Raw genomic sequence first — 13,200 nt, forward strand, 5'->3', positions numbered from 1 at the left:
TATCACAGTTCACACTTAAGGAGGTGCAACTTCTGCAGTGGGAGCTTCCCGGCAGTCAAAATATCACCTCTGGATTGAAAATTGACAGTGATCAAAAATAGTTGATGATTAATAGAATGGAAAAAGATACTTTTCTGAATTCACCTTCATGATGACTCTATTTAGGTAACATGACATTGAACAAAAACTCCATGTGCAGTAGCTGTTTGGAATGACTTAAAATATGTTATGACACTATCGTGAAGGGCAGGGGAATTCTTCTGGTGTCCTGTGAATTGTTTAACCTCAACCAGAGATGCCAGAAAAAGAACAGCTTTTCACTTATCGTATTGCTATTTAACAAACTGACTGCTCCTTTGGAGCTATCCGAACATTAATATTTCTTCAAAGACACTGTGTTGATTAGAATCCATTGAGAGATGTCCAGATAGTCTCACAACATCCTATCCATGCAAGTTGTGTGGTGTTGTTTGGTTCTTTGAACTTTGCTATTTTCTGACTAATAGGTAAGGCCACTTTTAAAACGTATTCAGATTTTGGAGGCAGGCAGTAGCATCTGATTCATCTGTCATCATACTTCAATGAGAATAAAAACCTGGATAAATTTCAAATAACTGTCCATAGCTATAATGCTGCCTGATATAGAGCCTTTGTCTGAAATATCAACAGCTTATTCACCTTCCATCGATGCTGCCTGACCTGTTGAGTTTTTCCAGTATTTTGTACGTGTTATTCCAGTTGAATCACATGTATTGTTCAAGGTATAATTTATTATCCGATTGCATATATGTCACCATTTACAACCCTGAGATTATTTTTCTGCAGACATACTTCACAAATCTCTAGAACAGTAACTGTAAACAGGATCAATGAACAATATATTGTGCAAATGCAAATATAAATATTTAGCAATAAATAATGAGCATGAAATAACAAGATAAAGAGTCCTTAAATGAGGCCATTGGTTGTGGGAACACCAAAAGTAGAATATGTAGTTACCCTCTTTTGTTCAAGAGCCTGGTGGATGAGGGGTAGTAACTGTTCTTGAAGATGAAAGACCAAAGTTGGAGGAAGACATGCAGCAACTTAAATCTTTTCTACTACTCAATAAGGACCATGGCTGATTTTCTAGTTTCATTACACGTTCCTGCTATTATACACCCAATATGTGTCAATTTCAAGATTGTCCAAGTAGCTATCAATTCCAGCAACAAAATTACTCGCCATCTGCCTCGATTGGTCGACATGTAAATAAACTTCAAATTGGAGCTTATTGGGCAAAAACTGCTGCAGGACTTCGTAAGATTTAAAATCCAGCTGGAGCTTTAATGTCAAGGACAAAGAATATCTGCAGAATGAAATTAGGGAATAGAATTCCAAAGAGGTTGAGTTTGAAATGCAGTGAATTATAATTCTAATGCAATGTCAGAAGTGTATTTAAAAATAGATTGGGGATCTAATTTCATCCTTGACCAGTTAGAAACTTCATTTGCACTTTGACCTTAAAAGTTATACAAATTAATTGTAAAAACAAGGTGGAGACAGTATCTTCTGAACAGCAAAAGTACTTTTATTTGACTTTGTTTATTTTATTTAAAGATACAGCGCAGAACAAGCCCATCTGGCACATTGAGTCATGCCGCTCGACAACCCGACAATTTAATCTAGCCTAATCACAGGACAACTTGCTTTGACCAATGAAACTACTAACTGGTGCATCCTTGGACTGTGGAAGGACACCAGAGCACCTGGGAGAAGCACGTGTGCACACGGGAAGAACGTACAGACTTCCTTGCAGAGGATGCCGGAATTGAACTCTGAACTCTGACACCCCATGCTGTAATAGTGTTGTGCTAACCATTACCAACAATTTTAAAATGTACAGAAGAGACAGGAAAGTGCACAACACAACCTAATGCCCACAAGTATAATTAAGACCATAAGGTATAGCAGCAGAGTTAGACCATTTGGCCCATTGAGTCTGCTCTGCCATTTCATCATGTCTGATCCAATTTACCTCTCAGCCCCAATCTCCTTCCAGTATCCCTTCACGTGCTGACCGATCAGGGATCTATCAACCTCTGAAATGGCGAAGCAGGCTCAATGGACCAAATGGGCTAATTCTGCTCCTATATCTAATGGTCTTATGGTCTTCTCCTCGTAACCCTTCATGTCCTGACCAGTCAAAAATCCATCAACTTCTGCCTTAAATATATGTAAAGACTTGGCCTCAATTGCTGCCTATAGCACACGTTCACCACTCTCTGGCTAAAGAAATTCCTCCTCATCTCTGTTCTAAAAGCACACTCCTCTATTCTGAGGCTGTATTCTCTGGTCCTAGACTCTCCCACCACAGGAAACGTCCAGTCCACATCCACTCTGTCGAGGCTTTTCACCATTCAATTGGTTTCAATGAGTTCACTTCTCATTATTTTTAAGTTCTAGTGAATACAGGCCCAGACCCATCAAATGCTCTTCATATGACAAGCCATTAAATCCTGGAATCATTTTCATGAACGTCCTTTGAGCTGTCTCCAGTTTCAGTACATCCTTTCTAAGATGAGGAGTCCAAAACTGCTTACAGTACTCCAAGTGAGGCCTCACCAGTGCTTTATAAAGTCTCAACATTACGTTCTTGATTTTATATTTGAGACTTTTTTTTACTGTGCTCATGGTCTGTTCTTTATCAAATTACAGTATTGCTTTGCACTGTTGTAACTATATGTTATATTTATGTGGTTTTTGTCAGTTTTAGTCTTGTTCTGTCTTGTGTTTCTGTGATATGCTGGAGGAACATTGTATCATTTCTTAATGCGTGCATTTCTAAATGACAATAAACGAGGACTGAGTGTCCTCATAATCTAATAATAGTTCTGTTGAAATGAATGCTAACATTGAATTTGCCTTCCTAACCACAAACTCAGGCTGAAAATTAACCTTTAGGGAATCCTGCACAAGGACTCCCAAGTCCCTTTGTACCCCCGGTTTTTGTATTTTCTCTCCATTTAGAAAATAGTTAAGTTTTTCATTTCTTCTTCCAAAGTGCATGACCATACACTTCCTGATAGTGTATTCCATCTGCCATTTCTTTGCCCATTCTTCTAATCTAAGTCATTCTGTAGCATCTCTACTTCCTCAAAATGGCTTGCCCCGCCATCGATCTTCATATAATCTGCAAACTTTGCAACGGTTATCAATTCCATCACCTGAAACATTGATATATAATGTAAAAAGAATCACTCCCAACACAGACCCCTGTAGGACTCCACTGTCATCAGTAGCTAGCCAGAAAAAGCTTCCTTTATTCCCACTCTTTGCCTTCAACCAATCAGCCACTGCTTTATCCATGCTAGAATCTTTCTTGTAATACCATGGGCTCGTAGCTTATTAAGCAGTCTCATGCATGGCACCTTGTTACAGGCCTTCTGAAAATCCACAATCTCTTGAGTCACCTCTTTCAGAACTCTAGGGTATACACTATCTGGTCCAGCTGACGATCTACCTTCAGACCTTTCAGTTTCCCAAGAACCTTCTCTCTAGTTATGGTAACTTCCCACACTTCATGACCCCTGATACCATACTGCTAATGTCTTCCACCATGAAGATTGATACAAAATACTTAGTCAGTTCATCTGCCATTTCATTGTCCCCCACTACTACTTCTCCAATATCATTTTCCAGTGGTCCGATATCCACTGTCTCCTCTCTTTTACGCTTTATATACCTAAAGAAATTTTTGGTATCCTCTTTAATATTATTGGCCAGCTTACTTTTGTATTCCAGCTTTACCTTAAGGACATTTTTGGTTGTCTTCCGTTAGTTTTTAAAAGCTTCTAATCCTCTAACTTCCAACTAATTTTTGCACTATTTCCATCATTCATGTAAATAAATAAATGTCGAACATGTCCTTAACTTAGAACTACCCATAGCCCTCTATTTTTCCAAGCTCCGTATATCTATATATTGCATATAAGCTCCATGTATATACATTGCACTATACTACTGCCACAAAAAAAAACAAAATTCATGACATGTGGGTGATGATAAATCTGTTTCTGATATGCGTCTGTATTGTGGACTGAGAGTGGGAAGGGTGCAGGGAGAGGGGAATCATGGTTGGGAAAAGGGGAAGGGAGAGGGAAGGATGCGAGAAGTATCAGAGCAGCAGAGAGACGTTCTGTAATGATCAATAATCTAATTGTTTCAAGTCAAATGGCCTAGGCTGGCGTCTCAGGACTGGGTGTGTCTGCATGCACACCACCCACTCACCCTTGGCACTCCTTCTCTGCTACCTGTCCCACCCCCCTCTTGATATATCCAGCAGTCTTTATCAAATCAATATGTAGGTCGTCCAACCAGCGGAGGGGCCATACTGGGCCTGGTATTGGGTAAGCCTGGGCATGTGACTGACCTTTCAGTGTGATCTTTCACAGTTAGGGAATCGTGGTCACAATTCCTTAATATAGAACAGGACAGAATCTTCGCCCCATGATGTGTGCTGAGCTTTTAACCTAATAAGATGAATCTAACCCTTCCCTCCAACATTGTCCTCCGTTTTCCTATCATTTATGTTCCTACTTAAGAGTTTCTCAAATGCCCATAATGTTCCTGACCCTACCACCATCCCTGGCAGGGCATTCCACATACTCACCATTCTGTAAAAAGACTTGCCTCTAACATTCCCTGTGTACTTTCCTCCAATCACCTTAAAATTATGCCCACTTGTATTAGCCATTTCCATCCTAGGAAAGTCTCCAGCTATCCACTCGAACTATGCCTCTTTATCACCTTGTACACCTCTATCAAGTCACCTCTCATCCTCCTCCTCCTCCTCTCCAAGCAGCCCACTCACCTTTCCTCAGAAGCCGTGCTCTCTAATCCAAACAGTCTCCTAGAAAATCTCCTCTGACCGGCTCTAAAGCTTTCTACCTCCTTCCTATAGTGAGTTGCACAGAACCGAACACAATATTCCAAGTGAGGTGTAACTAGGGCTTTATAGAGCTGAAGCATTACCTCACAGCCCTCGACCTTAATCTCCGAACTAATGAGGGCCAACACACCATATGCCTTCATTCACAACACGCTGGAGGACCTCGGCAGGTCAGGCAGCATCCGTGGAAACGATCAGTCGATGTTTCGGACCAGAACCCTTCGTCAGGACTGAAGAGGGAAGGGGCAGAGGCCCTATAAAGAAGGTGAGGGAGGGTGGGAAGGAGAAGGCTGGTAGGTTCCAGGTGCAAAACCAGTAAGCGGAAAGATAAAGGGGTGGGGGAGGGGAGGCAGGGACGTGATAGGCAGGAAAGATGAAGAAAGAATAGGGGAAAACACAGTGGGTAGTAGAAGGAGGCCTATCACCTCTCTGCCTCCCTTCCCTCACCCCTTTATCTTTCCTCTCTTATTATTTATATTTATTGTGTCATTTATCTTTTTTTGGCTTCATTGGACGCAGAGTAACAGTTACTCCTTTCATTCTCCTTTACACTAATGTATGTGAAATAAGACAATAAGACAGGAGCAGAATTAGGCTATTTGATCCAAGTCTGCTCTGCCATTTCATCATGACTGATGATGAATGGCAGAGCATATGAGAGGATATTGGCAAGCCCTTTCGCCAATCACCTGTCCAGCTCTTGGCTCCATTCCTCCCCTTCCTGTCTTCTCTTATCGTTTCGGATCTCCCCCTCCCCCTCCCACTTTCAAATCTCTTACGAGCTCTTCTTTCAGTTAGTCCTGACGAAGGGTCTCGGCCCGAAACGTCAACTGTACCTCTTCCTAGAGATGCTGCCTGGCCTGCTGCGTTCACCAGCAACTTTTATGGGTGGATTATTATGCTTGCCGATCATACAAAGATTGATTATGATTATGTAGAAGACAAGCAAATAATAGTGGGATATAGATTAGTTGCAAATATGGGTATGGGTGGAGAAATCACAGATGGAGTTTAACCCAGCCAAATGTGAAGTGTTGTACTTTGGATGATCAAATGTAAATGGAAGCTATACCTTTAATGGCTCCCTCAAAGTGGCTACATAGTTGATAAGGTGTTAAAGAATACAAGGTACAGCATAAATTTAATATCAAAGTATGTACAGTATGCCACCATATACTACCCTGAGATTCATTTCCTAGTGGGCATTCACAGCTGAACAAAGAAATCCAATGGAATCAATAGTTTTCTCGACCAATAATGGCAAGGCATATGGCTCACTACCCAGGTCATGCTCTCTTCTTGCTGCTACCATCAGGAAGAAGGTACAGGAGCCTCAAGACCCACACCAGCAGGTTCAGGAGCAGTCACTACCCCTCAACCATCAAGTTCTCGAACCAGAGGGGATAACTTCACTTGCCCCATCATTGAACTGTTCCCACAAACTATGGACTCACTACCAAGGACTTTTCATCTCTTGTTCTTGACATTTATTGCTTATTTATTCTCTGAATTTGACAGTCTGTTGTCTTTGGCACATTGGTCATTTGTCCATCCTGTTGGGCTTGGTCTTTCTTTGATTCTATTGTATTTCTTGTATTTACAGTGGTTCCTCACAAGAAAATGAATTGCACTGTTGTATATGGTGACATATATGGACCTGGATAATATATTTATTTTTGGAATTTGAGGAGTTAAGTTTCAGAGCCAGGAAGTTATGTTACAGCTTTATAAAACCCCAGTTAGGCCACATCTGGAGTATTGCTTCAGTTCTGGTCACCCATTAAAGGAAGAATATTAAGGCATTGGAGAGGGTACAGAAAAGGATTTCCAGGATGCTGCGTGGGTTAGAGAACTATAAAGGAGAGGCTGGAAGAGCTTAGGTTGTTCCTGTGGATTGGTGGAAGCTAAGGTGTGATATAAATGCCTACAAGGTTATGAGAGACATAGAAAGAATAGATAGCTGATATCTTTCCCAGGGTTGAAATATCTAATGCCAGAGAACGTGCATTTAAGGTAAGGTTTAAAGGACATATATGAAGCAAGTACTTTTTACACCAAGAGGGGTGGGTTCCTAGAAAGCACTACCTGGGGTGGTGGTGAGGGCAAATACATTCAAGAGGCCTTTAGATAGGCACAAGAATAGACAGGAAATGGCATTGTGCAGGCAGAAAGGTTTAGTTTGACATTTGATTATTAACTTCCACACAACAAAGGAGCCCTTCCTCTGCTGTATGTTCTAATCTCCTAAAAGATGCCAAACGTAGGGAAAATGAGAATTCATCCAGATAAAATTATCTGAAAATTCCTTCTTCAATTAAACTTCCTGATCACAGGTAGCTGCGTAGCAGTGAGGAAAAAACGATTCTGTAAAAAGATCAAATGCGGTTAATACTCAGGCCAATTATATATGTCGAAACAGAAACGCTTAAAGTTTAAGGACTTGAGAAGTTAACCATTTCACTTTTTGCTGATGCTGCCTGGTCTGGTGAGTGCATTTTTTGTTTCTGATTTGGATTTCCAGCATCTGCATTTTTTTTTGCTTTTCAAGATAATCTCTGCGACAGGATTATATCCTAAAAATGTATGCAGATTTCTAGATAAGAGATTGTGTGCAGTGGCGGAACCACTCTTCCCTTTCCTTTCTGCCTTCCATGTGGTGCTAGGAAGGATTGTCTTTAACATTGATTTTCATAAATCAACTATCATTCTTGGTATTGTTATTGTCTAAAGTGCCATGCTAATGTATTTTACCTGTTATTTGCTCGGCTGGTACCTGGCTGCGTCACAGCCTGGTATGGAAACACCAATACCTTTGAATGGAAAATCCTACAAAAGGTAGTGGATTCAGCCCATTACATCACGGGAAAAGCCCTTGCAACCATTGAGCACAAAACAACATCCATCATCACAGATCCCCACCATCCAAGCCATACTCTTTTCTCACTGCTGCCATCAGGTCAAGAGTACAAGAGCTCAGAACTTGCACCGCCAGGTTCAAGAACAAATACTACCCCACAACCATCAGGCTCTTCAACGAAAGGAGATAACTACACTCACTTGCCCATTCATTGAGATGTTCTACCACTAATGACCTAACTTTAAGGACTCTTAATCTCTTTATCTCAGGCTTTTGTTATTTATTTCTATTTATTCATATTTGCATTTGCAAAGTTTGTGGTCTTCTGCTCTCTGGTTGATCTTTCATTGATCCTGTAATAATTACTGTTCTATAGATTTGCAGAGTATGCCCACAGGAAAATGAATCTTGGGGTTGTATATGGTGACATATGTGTACTTTGATAATAAATTTACTTTGAACTTTGAACTTAAGTTTGAGAAAATCTGCAGATACTGGAAATCCAAGCAACACACAGAAAACGCTGGAGGAACTCAGCAGACCATGCAGCATCCATGGAAAAGAGTAAACAGTCGACGTTCTGGGCCGAGACCCTTCACCAGGACTGGAAAAAAGATGAAAAATTCGAGCAAGAAGGTGGCAGGAGAAAAGGACAAAGCACAAAGTGGTGGGTAATAGTTGAAACTGGGAGAGGGGGAGACAGTGAAGTACAGGGCTGGGAAGTTGATAGGTGAAAGATTAAGGGCTGGAGAGGGGAAATCTGACAGGAGAGGGTGGCAGACCATGGAAGAAAGAGAAGGGGGAGAAGCACCAGAGAGAGGTGATGAGATGAGTTGAGAGAGGGAAATGGGAATGGTGAAGGGGGGTGCAATTACTGGAGATATTGATGTTCATGCCATCAGGTTGGAAGCTACCCAGATAGAATATAGGGTGTTGCTTCTCCAACCTGAGTGTGGCCTCAGCGCGACAGTAGAATGACACGTTGGAATGGGAATGGGAAGTAGAATTGAAGTGGGTGGCCATTGGGAGATCCCAATTTTTCTGGAGGACAGAGCGCAGGTGCTCGCTGAAGCGGTCTCCCAATCTACGTTGGGTCTCACCGACATACAGGAGGCCACAGCACGAGCACCGGACACAGTATATGACCCCAACAGACTCACAGGTGAAGTGTCGCCTCACCTGGAAGGATTTTTTAGGGCCCTGAATGGCGGTGAGGGAGGAGGTGTAGGGGCAGATATGGCACTTATTCTGCCTGCAAGGTGAAGTGCCAGGAGGGAGATCAGTGGGAGGGATGAATGGACTAGGGAGACGCATAGGGAGCGATCCCTGTCAAAAGCAGAAAGTTGGGGGGGGGGAGGGAGTATGCTTTCGGATGGGATCCCATTGGACATGGCAGAATTTATGGAGAATTATGTGCTGGACGTGGAGGCTGGTGGGGTGGTAGGTGAGGAAGAGGAACCCTAACCCTGGTGGGTGGCAGGAGGATGAGGTGAGGACAGATCTGTGCACAATATAAGAGATGCAGGTGAGGGCACCTTTGGTGGTGGAGAAAGGAAAGTCCCTTTCTTCGAAGAAGGAGGGCATCTCATGAGTTCTGGAATGAAAAGCCTCATCCTGAGGGCAGATGTGGCGGAGACGAAGGAATTGAAAGAAGGGGATAGCATTTTCTCAAGTGACAGGTGGGAAGATGTATAGACTAGGTAGCTGTGAGAACCAGGTAAACTTGAGGGCAGGGTGGAAGTTGGAGGCAAAGTTGATGTAGTCGATGAGCTTAGCGTGGGTGCAGGAAGCAGCCCCAAAGCAGGTGTCAGTACAGCGTAGGTAAAGTTGGGAAGTGATACCCGTGTGACTTGCAACATAGACTGTTCCACGTAGCCAACAAAAAGACAGGCATAGCTGGGACCCGTGCGAGTGCTCAGGCTGCAACACCTTATATTCCGTCTGGGCAGGCTGCAACCTGATGACCTGTACATCGATTTCTCAAACTTCTGGTAATTGCCTCCCCCTTTCAACATTCCCAATCCCATTTCCTGCTCTCACCTCATCTCCTTACCTGCCCATCACCTCCCTCTGCCATTCCTCCCCTTCCCTTTCTTCCATGATCTTCTACCCTCTCCTATCAGATTCCCCTTCTCCAGCCCTTTATCTCTTTCCCAGCCCTTCACTTCACCCCTTGCCCCTCCCAGTTTCACCCTTCACCTGCCATCTCATACTACTTCCTTCCCTCCCCTTGCTCTATCTTCTCATCTTTTTCTCCAGCCCTGAAGAAGGGTCTTGGCCTGAAACATTGACAGTTTACTCTTTTCCATAGACGCTGCCTGCCTTGCTGAGTTCCTCCAACATTTTGATTGTGCTGTTTGAATTGAAGGTACTTGAATACAATCCATTAATCATTCTTCTTTGATGGATATGGTTCATTTTCACATCTTATTTAAATGACGTAGCAGCAACCTTTAGAAAAGAGCTTTATATTTTCTAGTCGGATGTATGAGTTTTAATGACATCCAAAGCCATTATAATGTTTGATATATTAATGAGCATTTTATTTTCTTCTTCCTACAGCTTTCTGTGCAACCACACTAATCAGACATGTACCTCGGAACCTGCAATGAATTAGCAAGGATTCCAGTTTGAACAAAATGACTGAGTTGTCTTAAAATTGTATATATAACTTCTCAAGCATCCGAAGGTGACTCCTTAATTTTTGTCACGTTATATGTGACGTAATGTGAAAGGGATGTTAAAATGGCTTCTAAAGTCTCCTGCTTGTATATTTTAACAGTTGTTTGTTGGGCCAGTGCCCTGTGGTACTTGAGTGCTACCCGCCCCTCGTCCTCCTTCGTTGGGCACAGTTCATTTTCACGCATGATAGTCGAGAAAAAGAGTTTCAACTTTACTAACATTCGAACTCGGTCACTGAATCCGCATAACTACAATTATCTTATTAACGAGCCAAACAAATGTGAGCAAATTAACCCTTTCTTAGTCATTCTTGTAAGCACAACGCACAAAGAGTTTGATGCACGGCAGGCGATCAGGGAGACTTGGGGAGACGAGAACAACTTTAAAGGGCTCCAGCTGGTCACCCTGTTTCTGCTGGGGAGAAACACAGACCATGTTTTGAATGAAATGGTTGAGCAGGAGAGCCAGATTTTTCATGACATCATCGTGGAGGACTTCCTGGATTCCTATCACAACTTAACACTGAAAACTGTAATGGGCGTGAAGTGGGTAGCTAACTTCTGTTCAAAAGCCAAGTACGTAATGAAGACTGACAGCGATATATTTGTTAACATGGACAATTTGATCTATAAACTGCTCAAGCCGAACACAAAGCCCCGGAGGAGATATTTTACTGGATATGTCATCAATGGAGGGCCTATACGGGATGTTCGCAGCAAATGGTACATGTCCAGAGACTTGTACCCAGACAACAATTACCCACCATTCTGTTCAGGAACAGGGTACGTATTTTCCACAGATGTGGCTGAAGCTATTTACAAGACGTCTCTTCACACTAGGATGCTGCACCTCGAGGATGTCTATGTCGGGCTGTGTCTACGGAAACTTGGTATACATCCCTTTCAGAATAGTGGTTTCAATCACTGGAAGGTGTCATACAGTCTGTGCAGGTATCGTAGAGTAATCACTGTACACCAGATATCTCCCGAAGAAATGCAGAGAATCTGGAATGAGATGTCAAGCAAAAAACACCTGCGTTGCTAAATGTAATATATCAGAGGTTTACAAGTGCTTCTAATTAACACTCAGATTTCTGTGTCAATTCATCCTGGAAAACGATGAAAAAGTTCTTGCAACAGGAAAGTAGCTGAACTGTTCATTAGGGCATTCACCGACACAGGTATAAAAACTGAATAGTTTGACCTAACAGATAATGACTGTTAATATTGTCATAATTAGGAAATGATTGACATGTTCCATCAATTATTGTACCGTCTAATTTAAGTAGAAAGAAGTTTAGTTCCTGTTTCAAGGCAAGACATATGGGTGGCCAGGGATGAACAGTAAGATTGCTCAATGTGGGTATCTTTTTATGATACTGTTACTGCTTATAATTATTACTTGCTTGAGGAGTGTGCAGTTGCCAAGATTTTCAACTTAAATTTCACTCTTGGTAATTAAGTATTTTGTAAAAATTGCATCCTGGTGCAAAAAAAATTTAAAGATCATAGATCTAGGGTAGAGTTTGGATTTGAAAAGCAAAACTCATACAGTGTGATGTGCTTGGCTTTCATACTTGTTTAATTTCAAATGGATATTACTGCTTTTCTTTAAAAAATGTGTCTAATTACCTTGAATGCATTATCAATTGTGCAAATAGCTGAAGGTATGCTAAGATATTGCATATTATCATTTGGTGCAGTTAAATATAGAAGTTGCATTTTAATGCACTCAATGTAAATTGAAATGACATATTTAGTTATGGTGTGAAAATAAGTTTTTAAACTGTGCATTGATCAACAGGTGATTTTTAATGGTGACATTATATGTATGCATATGTGAAAGCATATAATCATGTATAATATTAAAACTATGTTGTCAGTTTGTTTACAGAACAGACTTAATAGCAATCATGTTATTTGGACACTTATCAAGCTGAAAGTAGTTGGTATTCAAAATTAAGATTGATCATATCAATCCTCATTGAAATACAACTTGCCATAGAGAGATGGATTGAGTATATTGCAATTTTGTTATAGCTAGTGTTTCCTATATAACTGGAAAAGCATAAAAGAACTGCAGATGGTGGAAATCTGACACTAAAGACTGGAAATCTTAGAAATGCCCAGCGGGTCAGGCAGCATCTGCAGAGAGACAAATAGATAATGTTTCAGATGAGTGAATTTCAAGAATTTGCTTTGGATAGCACAGGGGTTCCCAACCTGAGGTCCATGGACCTTTGCTTCATGGTATTGGTCCATGGCATTAAAAAAGGTTAGAAACCCCTGAGATAGCAGTATTCCTATGTAATGCTGTGTGCTGGATGAAAATGGAGCACAGACTTTGATGTGTCAATAACTATTTCAGTAAATTGTTCAGAAAGTCAGTTTTCTGTATATACAGTAAAATGTGATTCAATTGTAATTTTTACTTTTTGCATTTGAGTGTATATTTTAGCCATGTAAAGTAAACTATATTCAATTACAGAAAGTGGAGTTGAATAATCACAAGTAAGCAAAATCTGTTTGCTGTAAAACAGTGTGGTATCTATGGAACACCGTAAATGTATTATTCACAAATGTAAAATAAAACTGTTGTTAGTTTTAATTGTTTAAAAAAACATAATGAAAATGTCAACTAAATGCTATATTTTGTGTTTGTCTTTTCAAACTGATGATTTGGTGTGCTTTGTTCCTCAAATTTAGATTCATCTAAATACAGGTTTTGTGGC

The 13,200-nt window shown here is 41.2% G+C and overlaps 1 protein-coding gene across 1 annotated transcript in view; it reads left to right on the forward strand.

Annotated features, from left to right (window-relative positions):
• b3galt1b (UDP-Gal:betaGlcNAc beta 1,3-galactosyltransferase, polypeptide 1b) overlaps nucleotides 1-12,162 on the forward strand; it is a 32,388-nt gene extending 20,226 nt beyond the window's left edge. Inside the window, exon 2 of the mRNA XM_072259679.1 lies at nucleotides 10,350-12,162. Within this exon, the coding sequence (XP_072115780.1) occupies nucleotides 10,533-11,513 (981 nt within the window). The 5' untranslated portion in view covers nucleotides 10,350-10,532 and the 3' untranslated portion in view covers nucleotides 11,514-12,162. The remainder of the gene's footprint in view (nucleotides 1-10,349) is intronic.
• The last annotated feature ends 1,038 nt before the right edge of the window (nucleotides 12,163-13,200 follow it).

Source organism: Mobula birostris, chromosome 6 (assembly GCF_030028105.1).
Source record: "Mobula birostris isolate sMobBir1 chromosome 6, sMobBir1.hap1, whole genome shotgun sequence".
Lineage (NCBI taxonomy): Eukaryota > Metazoa > Chordata > Chondrichthyes > Myliobatiformes > Myliobatidae > Mobula > Mobula birostris.